The sequence below is a fragment of the Rhopilema esculentum genome, chromosome 15, assembly GCF_057945365.1.
Source record: "Rhopilema esculentum isolate cy_ngs chromosome 15, ASM5794536v1, whole genome shotgun sequence".
Taxonomy (NCBI): Eukaryota; Metazoa; Cnidaria; class Scyphozoa; order Rhizostomeae; family Rhizostomatidae; genus Rhopilema; species Rhopilema esculentum.
The window spans coordinates 2,842,806-2,858,805 of record NC_142829.1 but is presented as its reverse complement, the minus strand read 5'-3'; the positions used below and the strand labels follow the sequence as shown (position 1 = coordinate 2,858,805).

The 16,000-nt window shown below is 36.2% G+C and overlaps 1 protein-coding gene across 3 annotated transcripts in view; it reads left to right on the top strand.

Annotated features, from left to right (window-relative positions):
* The first annotated feature begins 1,363 nt into the window (after window positions 1-1,363).
* LOC135685561 (brefeldin A-inhibited guanine nucleotide-exchange protein 3) overlaps window positions 1,364-16,000 on the top strand; it is a 29,401-nt gene continuing 14,764 nt past the window's right edge. For all 3 annotated transcript variants that reach the window (XM_089112660.1, XM_089112659.1, XM_089112658.1), the window contains exons 1-16: window positions 1,364-1,848; window positions 3,734-3,788; window positions 4,264-4,345; window positions 5,833-5,964; window positions 6,845-6,913; window positions 7,225-7,335; window positions 8,254-8,290; window positions 8,697-8,793; window positions 9,121-9,231; window positions 9,558-9,852; window positions 10,331-10,449; window positions 10,933-11,129; window positions 12,061-12,207; window positions 12,948-13,082; window positions 13,393-14,525; window positions 15,469-15,844. In XM_089112660.1, the coding sequence (XP_088968786.1) occupies window positions 1,764-1,848; window positions 3,734-3,788; window positions 4,264-4,345; window positions 5,833-5,964; window positions 6,845-6,913; window positions 7,225-7,335; window positions 8,254-8,290; window positions 8,697-8,793; window positions 9,121-9,231; window positions 9,558-9,852; window positions 10,331-10,449; window positions 10,933-11,129; window positions 12,061-12,207; window positions 12,948-13,082; window positions 13,393-14,525; window positions 15,469-15,844 (3,181 nt within the window). In that variant the 5' untranslated portion in view covers window positions 1,364-1,763. The remainder of the gene's footprint in view (window positions 1,849-3,733; window positions 3,789-4,263; window positions 4,346-5,832; window positions 5,965-6,844; window positions 6,914-7,224; window positions 7,336-8,253; window positions 8,291-8,696; window positions 8,794-9,120; window positions 9,232-9,557; window positions 9,853-10,330; window positions 10,450-10,932; window positions 11,130-12,060; window positions 12,208-12,947; window positions 13,083-13,392; window positions 14,526-15,468; window positions 15,845-16,000) is intronic.

Genomic DNA, 16,000 nt, shown 5'->3' with positions numbered 1-16,000 from the left:
TGATGGTCATTTGAATTTGAAATAATGTAAGAACTGCTAGAATGAGCTAAATATATTGCGATAAAGAAGCGGTTTATTTCTTGCATTGAGCTTATCTCCCTTTATCAACAACATGTTATTATTACCATAACTATCATAATTATTATTGATTCAATTAATATAAAATTCGCGAAATCTTACTAGCTGAAATAAAGAATTTACGATGTTGTTTCTAGAATTTGACATTATTTTTATCAGTTCTAGGGCCGTATATGCAATCATTCTCCGGGGGCCCTCTAAAAGTTAGAAATCCTTTCACTTAAATAAAGAATCGCCTTTGTTCATATTGTTCTCAAACAATGGTTCCCTACCAATAATTCCATCATTCCTACAATACTGGTCGGTTCCCTTTCAAGCTTGCTTTGTTATCTCATAACTGAGAATGCCATTTTATGCAGCTTCCCCTCAAATCAAAATTTTTCCTCATCCGTTGCCCTAAAGACTCCAAGCTTGCTCACAACAGAAGATACATTAAGAGGTATTGTAGCCTGATTGACGAATGTCTTTCGCTAGGTTATGTATAGACTTTACCGTTCTCTCCACTCTTTACAGAGTACCATTCTTTAAAGACCCGTTCTAAGTATTCTTAACCATTCATAATGACTTGCCATTCTAAATAACCCATTCTATAGCTTAGGCCCTTATGCTATCCGTAACGAACGTTCTTCTGTCTATATTATCAGTGCCTTTCCTAAAGCCAAGCTCTGTTCGTTGATCATTTTCTGTTGTCATGAATGCAAATCGCGGGCCACAGCTCAGTGCTCAACGAAGCTCCTTGCATACAATGCACATCACAATAAGCATACCTTAACAAGATTCAAGGTTGGAACCCGTTATAAACTTACGCTGAAAAGATTCAAATCAATCGGCAAACAGGAAAAGGTCTTTGAATAACCGAGGCGACCCCCATCTTTGACTCATGGATCATGCGCATGGAACTTGATCATTATTACGCATGCTCTTTTTCTCCAAGAAGGGGGCTGCCTTGCACGTGAGCAGCCTCGCTTGTAAGTTGCTACTTTGTGTCTGACACATAATGCGACAAACAAGCTTGTATTATTACAACCCAACATCAAGAGTAAAAAGTGATGGGCCTTTCATTCCTCTAAGATTGTCTCGGAGGACGTCATCGTTTCCAACAATCTCGTCTTGAGATTGTCGTGAGTTCGTTCTTACTTCGTTTGTCTTTAGCTACTTTGTAAGCCATTGAAGGTAAACAAACTTCCTTGTCCCCAAAGCTACCCCTTTCATTCTTGTCCAACATCGACTAAGTACCATAGGTTTATATGCAACCAGAGATTGCAATGTTGCGTTATCGGATCGCCTTCTGTTTTTTTCAAGTTTTCAGCTGGAGAAGCCTCTGCTTGGTTCTAGCCTCAGTTTAGGGATACTACATGAAATTTGAAAAGGAGGCTAAACCGGTTCTTTAGAAAAGATCACGCAGGTTGTCCCGCTATTCAACTGTAACTGTAATGGAACCTGTTAAGAGGCTAGCATTTCCAATCTAGCTACCTTAATCGGTATCTAAAGATCACCTGGTGCTTTCGTGGTTGACTGGGCACGAAAATTTGTCAGTTGCTTTGAGTCCTCCATTTTGAAGTCGCGGTAAATGAAAGCTTTTTGTTTCCTTCCAAGATTTTGATATATTTTGCAGAGCTTAACAATAATCTCGGTTACTGCAATGGAATTTTCCCCTGGATAGTGGCGCGTGTGTCGGATCCAAAATGGAGGACATTTTAGAAGAAATTTCGAGAGACTCGACATCAGCAAGGCTGAAACACTTGAAAGAAGCTTGCGTCACTGCTAACGGTATGAAACTTAAAGTTTACTTTCTGACTTGGGAACTAAACTGATCAAAATATGATTTCATTGATTCATTGAAGAACTAAAAGTTTGTTTTAACACTATCATTAACTTTTTACAATAACATAAGGCTTTATTTGCCTTTATCACCTGTACTATAATGATTTACAACTTTTACAATGTGGTTCATTTCACTGATGCTCATTTCACTTATGGCCTAATTTGTGAATTCATCCGAAGCCCCTGATTTTTCAATTGGCTTCAACATTGAACTAAAGTTTATCGAAGGCAGCTCTGAAATTATTAACTTCAAATGCTTTCTTATCTTTCGTAAGAAATAATAACATGGTCATCATCATCGTTTCAATACGTGTCTGTGTCATTTTCATTTGTTACACACGACAAAGTTCGTACATGTGCTGCTCTCTGTAAGATAGTCAATTGTAGTCAATTATTTGACAGCTAGTGTGTACAAATATAGTAAGAAAATCACGAACTACTACTGTTTAGATAGAAATGATGAACCATTGCCCTCAGTCTACCCCAAATCTTCATTAGGTTTTTAGCGGAAGTGAACGTAGTCGTGAAATTTTCAGCTTTGTTTTTTCCTCTACGGTGTACATATGCTGCGGCTCTTTTCCAGATAAACGTTATAGTCTGGTCATTGTTTGTTTGGAATTTGCTCCAATTAACAAGAGGGAAAATCAAAGTAACAAACCTATTCATCTACTGTGGTAAACCTGTGCTGTTTTTGTTGTAAAGGGGAGTCGGTAGACGTAATGCAGTTGATGATTTTATACACAAAATGAAATTTAATGTAATACTCTAGTATATTGGGCTGTCTTAAGCACATTTTAAGGATGTCGTCTTTTCATATGCCATTCTGACTTGGATATCGACGGTACCAAGAAATCTTTATGCCAAGAAACTTAGGGAAACAAAGAAACCAAGGGTAACACAAAAGTTTGGGTAAATGATAGGACAGCATAGGAAGGTTGAATTTTAGGAAGGTTGAATTTTAGGAAGGTTGAATTTTAGGAAGGTTAAATTTTCATGAGTTCCAAGAAAGATAGGATAAAAATAGGAGTTAACAAGGAGGCTTGTTCTACACGAGAGTATAGTCAGCTGATTTTGTAAAACCAAAATTGGCCGTAATCTTGCTTATGCAAAAAATTGAATAGAAGAAAGCTTGGTTAGTGTTTGTTAGGAAAAAAACCGCAATTCGTGTTGTTTTTTGAAGCTGCTGTGAAAGAGTGGTCTTAAAGGTTTTTCTTGCCACAAGTGCCTGACCATTTTCTATTCAACAACCATTGTCGGGTCTTTTGCTGAAATTCAATACAAGTAGCTGGTATCGTTTAAATTTTCGAAGGTTCCTGATGATGATCAATTGATCGTTGCGTGTTTTGTGCTCTCCCATGACCCGCTTGCGTTATAAGGTATCTTAATCAACTGCTTGTTTCCGCTAGCGGGATTATATTAGGCAACTTTTTGTTTGTTTGAAAAGACTTGATTTTTTGCAAGAAACTGGCTATGCTTAAACATGCATTCTTGTCTTGTGCCCACGTGACTAAATGTTGATTTGAATTTCAATGTGCCATAAACTGCTGGTTCTTGATAACCGACGGGTAATTAATGCTCCCCCACAGCTCCCTGAGCTCGTAGCATTGCGAAGCATTCTTTTGTACAAAAGTCATTAGCTGATCTTTCAAAATTCTCACAAAGAAAACCTTTTGTTTGAAATACTGCAAGTTATTGAAAAAAAGATAATTATGAAGAAAAAATGTTTGATATATAAGTAATATAGATGTAAAGCATTTCCTCTGTCTTATTTAGCGATCAAAAGTAAATATCCTTTCAATATGCTTTAAATATATATGATATTTTCTACTAGATTACTTATACGAATCGAAGAATGGGAAATCAAGGTTGGAACCGCATGAACTAAGGTAATTTGACGATGCTTTGTCATTCTGTGAGTAACATACATAAAGTACACTTGATAATTACATGAAGTATGCAAACAATCTTTTGGTGGTACAAAACTTGAAAATGGCTTTAAAACCATGGCTTTCGATCAAAACTTGAAAATGGCTTTCGATCTATGTTCTGACGTTTCAAACTCTGAGAGTGTCAGACGAAAAGCTTTAGTTTACTAAATGTTTGCTTTGATCATTACAATTGTTCTCTTTTCTCTAATCTGACAGAGCAAAAATATATCAGCCTAGCATTTGGGTTGAGTACCGATATCTTTTACTATAAGTGTGTTCTACTCCGATTCTCTGGATCAAAACTCTTTTTGACGTCCGATTCTCTGGATCTAAGTATAATGTCATATGCCTCATGGAGGCTCACATAGTTTTTATCATGATGACAATATTCATCCCCAGCTTTTGTATAATGACTTTGCGATTGCTTTTCCAGGCAACAATGTTTGCTTCCATTCAAATTCGCCCTCGAATCGCGGTCTGCAAAATTGTCAACACTTGCACTAACAGGCTTACAGGTATGTCTTTATAAATCTTCTATATTAGATCTACCCTTATTATCATTTACACTTTCCATAACTCCTGTTTCTCTAAGGCACTGCCAATGTCAAAATCCTTACTGGATCAGTTTTGTCAACTTATATGCTCCAAATCCTTTCTAGCAAAGCAGTGGAAAACAGACTCGTTACCATACAATTAACGCCAAAAATTTCGGACGTTTATTTTCTCGGACACATACAGAATGTTTTGTTATCCTGAACTTGTTACTGTCCGAAATGGTCTGCACTATAGAAAACTCATAGAAACGTCATTAATTATTTTAAAATGAAATTCCTGCTCACAATCACTTGGCATATGAAGGGAACTTTTTGTAAGAAGTGTAGTGATATACAGTACCATATCTTGTTAACTAAATTAATTGGCAATCACAATACATCAACATCATCCTCGACAATTTCTGTATCGTCCTCTGGCATACTTTCAACAAACTTGAAGTCAATTGCCTATCCAAGTTAATTCTTCGCTCCAGTGCACTCTTCTGCTACCGCACACTTATAACAACAAGAAATATTTGTTAATAAACGTAAGCTGATGGATGCATGAAAACTTGAGAGCTGCAGAGCCATGCACCCAGTTGGATACCCTTGGTACCAGGGCCACGGTAAAAGAGACACCCTTGGTACCAGTGGCTTCCAATTATCGACCCTTATCGACCAAGTCTTTCACTAAGTCCGTGGCACCCAGGGTACCAGTTGGAGTGCTTTTATTTTGCAGATTAATTGCACATAGCTAGATAGCTGTCGGAAGGTTTGCATGCATTCATATAACTTACAGCGCTTTAAAAGTATTAATGATTGAAAGATTTGGTTTGAAATGTTTAACAGCAGGAAACAAGGAATAACAGCATATCTGTATTGATAATCTGATATGGAAGATAAGTGAAATGTGATTTTTGATCAGATGTGTAATTATTCATGTTTGTTTAATTGAATGTTGATTATGTATTGATGAGGGAAGATATAGATGTTGATTTTTATGGTGATTAATTGTCAAAATCTACGAGGAGTAATTATACACCCTCCGGTTTGCGGTGAAGAAAACTCAAACTGGTCTCTCTTAAGCGGCATGAAGTTTTTAGAGAAAAGGGATTAAAAATTCACAGATTTAACTCTTAGAAAGAAGGGGGGGGGGGGCTGAAGATAAAGAGTTAGGACTTGTTTCGGTTGTCAAGTATTAATCAGTGTTGCTAACGGCTTGTAGGAAATTCAACACAAGAATGCATTTGCTAACTTATTGTAAGCTCTAAAATGAAACTATTGTATGTAGAGCTTGAGTCTTTACGCCAGTCAATAACCAAAGAAAACTGCCAGGCAATAAACGTTTGCCATCTCAGGAAGATATATCAAAAATTGTATATCATTCGAATAGTACTAAGTCACTGGACATTTAACTATTGCTCAATTATTTGTCTTGATTTTTCACGCCTATCGTTTTATTATTGCAGAAACTAATGTCAGATGACAGGTTTCGCTCCACCGGCGAGGAAGGGATTGACTACCAACTCCCTGTTCAGTTCCTAAACACGATTATAGCCACACCAACGTTTTCTGATGATATCCAAATGGAAATAATGAAGGTAAAATCTGCTTCATAAATTTTATTCAAGAAACTATTATACGTAAAAAAACCTTCTCACATACTTACAGTGGGTTCCAAAGATAAACCAAGCTCTAGCCAAACTTTTCATATGTAAAGTCAACCATTCTCTACACTCCCTCTTGAAGCAATGTTTATTTAGTAAAGATTATTGATGCGGGAGCTTAGAAAGTAACCCAATTCTTTATGTGGTACAGAAATTTAAAATGGCTTTGAGAAAAGCAAACAGGAAGGGATGTTTTGAAACATATTACGAAAGCTTTTCGTCTGGCACTCTTCAGAGTATACAATGTCAGAACATCTTTGTATGGTATTTGATTGCTCTTAAACCAATATAATATAATTGTCCCCATGAAGATCAGCACGAGTGTCTTTACCTTTTCTTAAATGAAAGAATAGTTCGTTTTCACCCTTTGTAACATTTTCTATAGGCAAGTGGCATTGTCAGGGCAACTTTAAAAGTCATGAGTTTGCATTTTTGATTGGCCTGTTTCGATCCTAAACTTGGTATTTATAGGGTATATATATTTCCTAGCATAAATATTTTCTGTCATTGTTCTGACGTTGTAGACAAGTAAGTGTGTTTACCTAAGTATGTTTGAAAATGGTCACTTTTATACTATTTTCTAATTATTTTCTATTTTCAAAGCTATTTTCGAATTATGCTCTTCAAAAATTGTTTATTCTTAGTAGGTGAAATGAAGAGATTCTTAAACAATATCTTATTTCCGTTGAGTAGTATCGTGAAGTCGTCAACAGACTCAGGGTCAACTCAAACTGATACAGGGACAGATTTCTTATCAAACTGAAAGCCTTATTCTAATTTGACGTATTTGTAAAAATGTCTTTAATCTTTGCAGTTGTTGTTGATCATTACCTGTTCTGCATCATGTGAAATTCATGGTGAATATTTGATCGACATTGCAGAGGTAAGTCTGCATAAACTTTTTTTCAACCTATTATTTAAATCTATGAATGCTTAAATTAGAAAAAGTTAAAGGCTAGGATTGCGTCAGATATTTAAGAATGATTCCGGTTAGAGAGTTAAAAGATTTGAAGAATGGAAAAACACAAAATTATGTAAAAAGGAGAAAAGAGTTAAACATAAATCAGAGAAGTCTATATATATTTGTGACTTATTATCTTTTACTACATATTTACTTAATGGCAAATTAGGTCTTACATTTGCAGAATATTTTTATCTGTTTCTGAAGCCGGGTCGTTTTATTTTCCTTTGTAGATATGCCTAGAAACATTTATCCGCTCGCATCAAAGTGCAACAAAGGCAGCATGCAGGGCTACTCTTACTCAAATGCTTACCTCTGTATGCCAAAGACTACAAGACAGCTTGGTATGTTTTTGAAGAAATTTACTTTCATTTTTTAAATTCAGCTAAACAGCTTCTTGTTTGTTAGATAGATTCGTTTTTTCATATTCATAAAGCTTCAAAAAATAGGCCTAATTTAGAGTTAATGCATGTGAGGCTGGCTCTGTGGTTAGGGTCTTGGACTATAAATCCAAGGGTCAAGGGTTCGACTCCCTGACATCACCCAACTTTTACTGAGAGTGAAGAGGGTCGTCAGCTCTCTGTATTTTCAGGAGTAGGAATCATAAGGTGTGGTCACATCGGGAGAAAGGTCAAGGACATTGGTCGATACACACAGTTTCTCAGTGTCGATGTAAAGAACATGTGATATGTTATGTAATCTTAGAGTAAGTTAGGGAAATGCTTCAATTAGGAGCCTGTTTGTATTTCATATATAAGAAACAGCAGAGAATTTCCTGTTATCGTTCGCTGCCTCAGCACAACCCTAGTACCTATAGTCTTCACAGTCCTTAATTAAAATAAGAAAGATGGAGCCTATGGGAGTGTAAAATCTTTCATGGGAGAGTTTGATTATAATCAAAGACGATTCTGCACGCGATATAAATTTAGGAGACAGGGCTTTCAAACAATTTTTCATGGTTCTGTAATATGATCTTGAAAATATTTCTCACTTATGATGTTATTTTCTGGAAAGTATTCTGCTTGCTAGGCAAGAAATTTTATTCATTCTTATTCAAATTATTTTAATCATGTATTCAATGAAACCAATACCAAAGAGAACCATAAGGTAGACATTGTTGCTTTCAGTTGTTACAGCTAAGAAAATGGCAACATAGTGTTTTAGAGTAAATTGAAATTGGCAAATTAGTATTTTAAAAATGAACTGTCGCCTTGAAGTCTTAATCACTATGAAAACTGATTAGTATTTTTTCCGTATTTCAGGTGCCCAAGGGACCGGAATCAGAATCAAGATTAAAAAGTATTCATTCTCATCTTGATATTTTTATATCTTATAGTTTAGACACATTTTTTTATTTTTGTCATACACGAATAGACATTAAAAATATTGCACTGGTAAAATTGATTGTCTAATCTGACAATCAGAAGTTTAAAATGAATTCCCCTTTTAAAATAGCACTTAATATTGCAAGAATACTGTATTTATATTGTAAAGTATTGTATAAAGTTGTTTGATTATTAAAAGTCGCTATTACTGTTTGCAGAATTTCTCAATATATTGAAAATTTCAATCATTTTGAGTGTTAACCTCCAAATAGAACGAAAACTGTTTCGCTTTGAGTAATCCTGATTTAACTTTTTACTATTTCTGAAGTGCCTTGGAAGAGCTACTCCAGAAATTCATAGTCATTATCCTTTCCTTTTAGAAAAGGAGCTAATTTTGACCGATGCTAGCAAAGTGCTTAGCCAAGATACTGTACTGCTGCTCAAACATTTCAGCACTGGAATTCAAAATGCAAATAGGTACAATTTTTTCTACAAAATATTTTTTGCAAAAATAAGATTTTTTTAATTAATAATTTATAAGAGTGTTTCTTTTAACATGTGCTAAAGCTAGATTTGTGTAAAATTCTTGCTATGGTATTTTTTTTGCCAGAAAGATGGAAAAACATTATTAGAAGTTCTGAACTATACTCAGCATAATGTTTCTTTATAAGCTGTAAGCTGCAAATAGGATTTCTAGAGAAAAGAAGTTTTATTCCAAAGACTTTTTATTTGTTGTCTCCAGTACTTTTAATTCAAATTCTGACGGTCCTATATGTAACTTTCTACTTTTGTCTCTATCCGCAGTGGGTCGCAACCTGGCCTCGCATTGCCGCTGTATCTCGAGGCAGTCCAAGTTATGTTATGTAAGCTTTCGACAGCTGTGCAGCAAGACAAAGAATTCATCAACGTAATTTGGTACGACACAAATCATTTGATGTTTGAAAGATTATAACTTTTTAAGAAAATCAACCCCCCCCCCTACAGGATCGATAACGAACATGAATAAAATTTATTTTGTTTCCACTCTAAAATTAGCCAACCTGTATTGTTCCTCTTCTGCCATTACCCAACCTCGTAGACAGAGAAAAGCCAGTGTCTTATTTTCTATACAGCAATATATATGCCTTTCATTATTTTTTCCAAGTGTTTAACTTGTACATACAAAAAGGTTTTGGTGCCTTGCCATGAAGCAAAGATTTTTTCATACCCATAATTGTTCAAACTATACCTTTGTCACACAGGCAAGACTTAAGCCCAGCTCTGGTGCAGCTTCTTGGCTCTCCATTATCAGATGTTGGCAAAAAAGGTAAACAACTGGGCTCTGCATTTACCGACGATGGTCGAGGGGTGCGTGGACCAGGAAAGAATCTTACCCAAATGTCTATAGCTAAAAGTGTATATAACATCGCTGGTGAGCTTGTACGCCTTATCGGTCCATTGGCATCGCTTAGATCTACTCTAGAAGCACTGTTCCATCGAATTATCTTGTATCCACCACCGCAACATCGGATGGACGCCCTACGAGTCATCAAAGAGGTAACAACTTGAGGCCGAGTAGCTGATCTTATTACTTCATCTCTTTTATATCCCTTGTAAAGACATTCTGTCATATTTTACTTAGTTCTGTATTTAAGTTGCCTTGCTGGCATTTATACGTTTGACTAACTGAATTAAATAGGTGGCAAGGAAAGGCTTTCACTTTTTATTCAACCTGCGATTCTACTAAAACCTGCGATTCTGCTATCGGGCAGCATTTGCTACAAAACCCAGATTGTGCAAAAAACTATAATGGCGACAGCTTAAAGTTAGAAAGCTTTAGTTTACTAAATGTTTGCTTTTTTCAAAGTCATTTACAAGTTTTGTACCACCAAAAGATTGTTTTTATTCAACCATATTATTTGCTTTCTGAGTTTGGTTTATTATGCCTAGTATAGCTCTTTGTCTTTGAGTGACGTCATTCAGTGTACATACACTATCGATCTTTGAATCTTCAATTTCACTACCGTTTTTTCAGCTGCTTTGCAATCCGCAGAGAGTACTTGATCTCGCAGGACCAACGCAGAATGACCGCGAACCAGGCAGTCCTGAGTCTCCTACTGAGCAGAAAAAATCAGACCTTGATCTGTTTAGACTGTGAGTATTACAATATTTGATGCTGCAAATCTCCTTAATTTTGCGTTTTCCTAAGTTATTTTTTTCAGCATTGCCAATCTGGGCAGATTTTTGAAGACACGCTGTAATGGCTTTTTAGACTATCAATTTTTCTTGCAGTTGATGTAAAATGCGTCATAAGTTTTATGTCGTTTAGATTTTTCTCATGTTATATTATGTTATATTTCTAAAGCTTCTCTTTTTGAAACAAATAAATGATGTTCTACAGCTCATCGAGTTTTAGAAAAATAGAGATCTGCAAGTAGAATATGTGGTTTTTTTGATTTTGAATAATAAGTCTTTTCTATCTTCTGAAATTTTTTTCAGCTTTTTTGATAATAAGCAGATTTATTCAAACTACCTCATCCATGATTGAAATGGATTTCATGTTTAAATATTTATAGCTTTTTGTTGACAATAGCCAACGAAATTTAAGCATGCTTTGAAATATGTTTATTTCTGTAGAATCATGGATGGCATCCAAGAGGCATCGCACTGCAGTGAAGGCTCAGTTTGTAGTGCCAGTGTTGCGTGCACCGTTGCTTTGCTTGGCACGCTAGAAGAGCTGAGTCGCGGAGCTGGTCTTTCAGCTGATCACATTGAAGCCATGGAGAGGATGACCGAACCTGATAATTGGATGGAGATGTACAACAATAGTCAAGGTGTGCACCATATCCTCATTACAAAAAGCTACACTCATTCTCGAGCTTGAATTAACGTATCCCCCCTCCCTGAAGAAAAACCCCCCAAGACATCCGTTTATTATTTTAAAGCTTCGTGTATTAAGTATCTGTAATGTGTATAAAGCAAAGCTCGTCATAGCGCCAAGCAGCAAGGAAAGGGGGGGGGGGGAAACATGATAAAAAATTGAATTTTTTATATACTACTATGAAATGTAAAGGTTTTTTCTATTCTAAATAACCAGAGTCTCATTTCTTTTTCTTCTGTTAACGATTTAAAGAGACTTTTAACCATGCACCCTATTTATTATTATTTTGGAAATTTTCCATCAGCCCATTTTTCCAGACCCTCTGTTTATTGAGAATTTGGGAAATTTTTCCACCAACCCGTTTATCCCAGACTTGAGCTTGCATTGTAGGTAAAGTTTTGATTGTTCTTTGATCCTGGTTACAAATTTGTATTAAACCAAACCAGTGATAATGATACAGTTGTATATGGATCTGTGTTAACCTGACACTTTTCTATAAGAAGTTGTTGCATAAACCCAAATATTTTTGCAAACTGCTTATTGTTCTGGCCTTTTGTAAATATAGTGTCGTTTTTTCAAAAAGTGGACTCTTAGTTTAAAATCTGAATTGAAAGAAATTGGCTCTATGAAAATTCGAAAGGTATTGAATGAACAAGAGGAAAGCCTTAATGATAAACGCTAGTCCAAAGTTTATGATATGTGCTTTTGTGAGAATAAAATGTAAACAAAACCAAATGAAATAAAACTTTTATTTAGAGTTTAGATTCCGTAGATATGATAAATTGCTTTGAAACTTGTCTTGACAAGAAATGTGGTATCCAATCTGTGAATCTGTGCAAGGCAAGCCAGTTTGTCTGATCATGATTTATGATGATTTATGACAGATGATAATGCTGCTTCGGCGAGACAACCAGCTTTGATCAGTGGAAACCTGGAAGATACTGACGAAGAAGAAGAAGATGAGGAGGGACACCGGAAAATGAAGCCGAAACACATCAGATGGCAACTGGAAGACGAAAAAGACACTTCTGGTAAGAATGTATCCGAACTTTATTATCAATTACGTTAGTTTAGTTTACGTTAGATAATGAATTTGGGCTAGGAAAGTGAAATTGTCAGTAGAATAGTTCCACTTCTGATGTAAAGCAACATGTGGACATTTTTCAATTTCTGATGACTGATGCCTGCATCACACATACATACCATCATTGCAAAAAGTACTTTGAGCACCCAGCATTTTGCGTTGCATTTTATATCTTTTATTCCTTTTCTGAAAAAAATACTACTTCCCCCCTTTCTCAAGAACAAAGTTGGTAATTTAGACAAATGTCATAAAAAAGGACAAGAAAAGGTACTTCCTAATTCCCTTATCTGTTTTATAGTAAACAAACATGGGGGAGAGGGGATGGGTAAATTTGATTTTGAAAGCTGAAGTCAGTGTTAAGTTTGGGAAGTAGCCAAACAGGTTGTCGTAAATTATCAACTTTTGTTAAATAAAGAACTGCAAATTAAAGGAAAAGGGGAAAAAGGAAAAAATAAATGAAAAATTCAGAAAGATGCCAGCACAAAAGTAATTTAGCCAGGTATGGAGGACATGTTGAAGTATTGTTGAGTATGTCTTGTTGAAGTATAAGTATAATTAATGTCGGATCATCACTTTTGTTGAATCTCAAAATATATAGAGAACAACGTTTTATCGCAGTAATTCTCTGTTTAACAGCCTTTTTAGTGATTGAGATAATGATTATCTGATAATCTTGTTTATTTTCAGATAGCGAAGAAGAACATGTGTATAATGGACCCAAAACAGTGAGATGGGCTCCTGAAAACGAAGAACGGATAATAGAGAATCGAGAACAACTTCACGAACTTCGCTCAAGGATGTCCAAAAGCAGACAGCGTCATGGTGAGTGCTTCTGATGAAGTTTCAAGAAGTTTCCGTGGCCATATTTACCAACTCTCATTTAAACCTGGCCTCTTATGCGGATTTACAAAGCTAATTTGTTAAGTTTTTCATACTAAACATTTATTTAAAATCGCAATTCAGTGTGATTATATGACATTTTTCAAAAAGAAAGGGTTGGAAAAAAGACCTATTGGTATGAAGGAGTTTATAATTTTTTAATTTTTTTACTTTTTAAGGTAAAAAATTATTTTACTGCACCATTTTTAAAAATGTTTAAGTTTATTTTGTAAATTTGCCGGCCATTTTTCAGGCTCTCGAAAAACTGGTATACCACGCTCTACACGTTCTGGTGCATATGCTGACATCAAACCTCGTACTGACACAGGACTTAGGGCTCCAAAAGGAGGCATTTCAAACCGCACACTGTCAAGGCGACAATCGCATGTCAAGGATCTTTTTCATGGCGCTGCGGAGAGCAAGCTTCATCGGTCCTCCTCAGCCATTGATATACGGCCAAGAAAAACTCGCCATCCTATGTCAGTCCCCAATTATCCTTTAAGAAGGACCAAATCGTTAGGCGATATATTTGCTCGTTACACGAGAAACAAAGGGCCTAAAATTGATGTCGATTATGAGTTTTTTGATGATGCTGTTCGCAGTCGTATGAAAACTGGACGGAGTGGGATGAAGCGGCCAAGAACGAGTCTAGGTTTTCCACGATTATCAATCGATGTTACCCGTGGTGGTGGCAAATTCTTCCAATCTCCGATTAACAGACCAGAGAGGAAGGATGCCTCAGATAAAGATCCTAACTTCAGAACACTACGCCCTATTCTCAGGAGGTCTAGATCCCTTAACGAAAGTGATAGACCACAACATTTGAACACTGACGACGTTTCAAAGGGGGAGCCTGAAGCAAAGCAATCAGAAACTGATATGAAAAAGGCTGCAAAATTGGAAACGCCAAAGTCACCGAGCAAAGAGACCACAATTAATGGCATACCCCTCAGTAAATTGTCTAAACAGGGCACAAAAGCTACTAGCAAAGGCGGCAAATTGGGAAACGGCAAAGTTGAAGAGGCCGAGAAGAAGACGATTGAAGAAGATGAAAAGGAGGGAGCCCGGAATTTTGCACGCTGTTTGTTGGGGATTTTGCCGTCGGTTTTGTCTTTGACTGAGCCACAGGCAGTGGACGAGGCACTTCAGCAGTTTGCATCGGATGTTTGTGAAGCTGTTTGCTGTATGGCATTGAAGAGGAAGAATGTCCCTAATTTTGGCACATTGATGCGACATTTTGAAGAGGAAGATGAACGGGAATATGGTGACCCGTTATTAAATGCTGATGGAGTCTACCTTACTGTGCTTGAGACTCTCTCATTGAATTACAGGCTGAATAAAATCGGTTATTACAAGAAAAAGAGTGTCGACCCTGTCATAAGCCAGGTAATTTTGTCTTTTTATCTCGATAATCACCTTGCGCGTGCACCTGAAACTTTTTAAGAGAAGCTAATCAGACAAACAGATCCTTAATCATATAGTAAACAGATACGAACTGATAAAGTTTGGGGCTTATGGAAGCAAGCACCACTTTCTGTATTGACTGAACGGTATTACGGCGGCTTTGATAAAATTATTTCCCTAGAAGTTATTTCCCTAGACATTGATTTTGTAAAATTTCTATTTTTTCCAAAATGATAAAAATATGAATAATTTTCTACTGTTTCGCTAAAAATCTTTCCGAACACAAAATCTTGCGGTTAGGTCTCACTGTTTGATTGGTTGTTTAGTAATTTGTAGGTTTTGTTGAACCAATCAGATTCTTCCAACCTTCAACAAAGGCTTTGACGTTTTGCCTATAGAGTAGCTAAGTATAAAAATCATTTTTAGATTTGTTGATTTTTACAACTGAATGTTTGTGACGTCATCAATCTGTTACTCTACTTGTCCCAAGAGCGGATGCTGAAAGATTCTAAGTTGAGAGGGGTACGGCAAATTGACAGCGAATGCTACTTTTGTTTATTATCCAGGAAGAACTAAATTCATCTCGCCCGTGCTGTTTACTTAAGGCCTCCCAATTAGATCTATGATGATAAATTTTAGATTTTTAGCTTTGCTGTGCCATAAAACTGACAATAATATTCATTTTACAGATGCTCTCGTTTTCCGATGTCCTTGTAATCAAGAAATCTGAATAAGAGAAAATAATGTATATTCTTTTTTGCAATTTTTTATCAGTAGGAACTTGCTGAATTATGTCAATACGAATTTATTTTTATACATTATAACTTTTAATATAAATTTTCCTTTGAGGTGAAGGACTAATGAATCTTAATAGACTATTCATTGATTTTTTAAGGTGTCTGAGTTAAGCAAAATCTCTTTTTAGGAAGCATTTGTCTCCAGCATTTTGAACAACAGCATCGAAGTTCGTCTATCAAAAGTTTGGTTATCCGAAGTTTATCGCCTGGTTACAACGTATGACATCCTGTCCAAAGCTGGGTTTAACCAGGAGTCTTCAGAGACAAATAGAGCTCTGATTTGCATTTTGTCAGAGAGCTTTTATTCCAGCTCTTCTAACCCTCCTGGAAGAGTTAGTGATACCGAAAAAGAGACAAAATTATCTTCGAATCAAGTCAGCTCCGATTGTCAATCACCGGCTGTCAGAGAGGGAATCAAATTCGCACGAAAACTGCTGCTAGCTACATGGGACCCAGTTCTAGAAATTCTTGGCCTACCTCTGGATACTTCAACTAAAATCATCGGTGAGATATTTTATTATTATGTATGACTAGAAGTGAAACGGTTTCTTCTAATCTATGTCATGCCCGCTCTTTTTCTCGGACCCTTCATAAATTTTGTGGCAATTGTTATTCGACGTGATGAATGAGCATTGCACATCTGCCGCAAAAGGAATGATT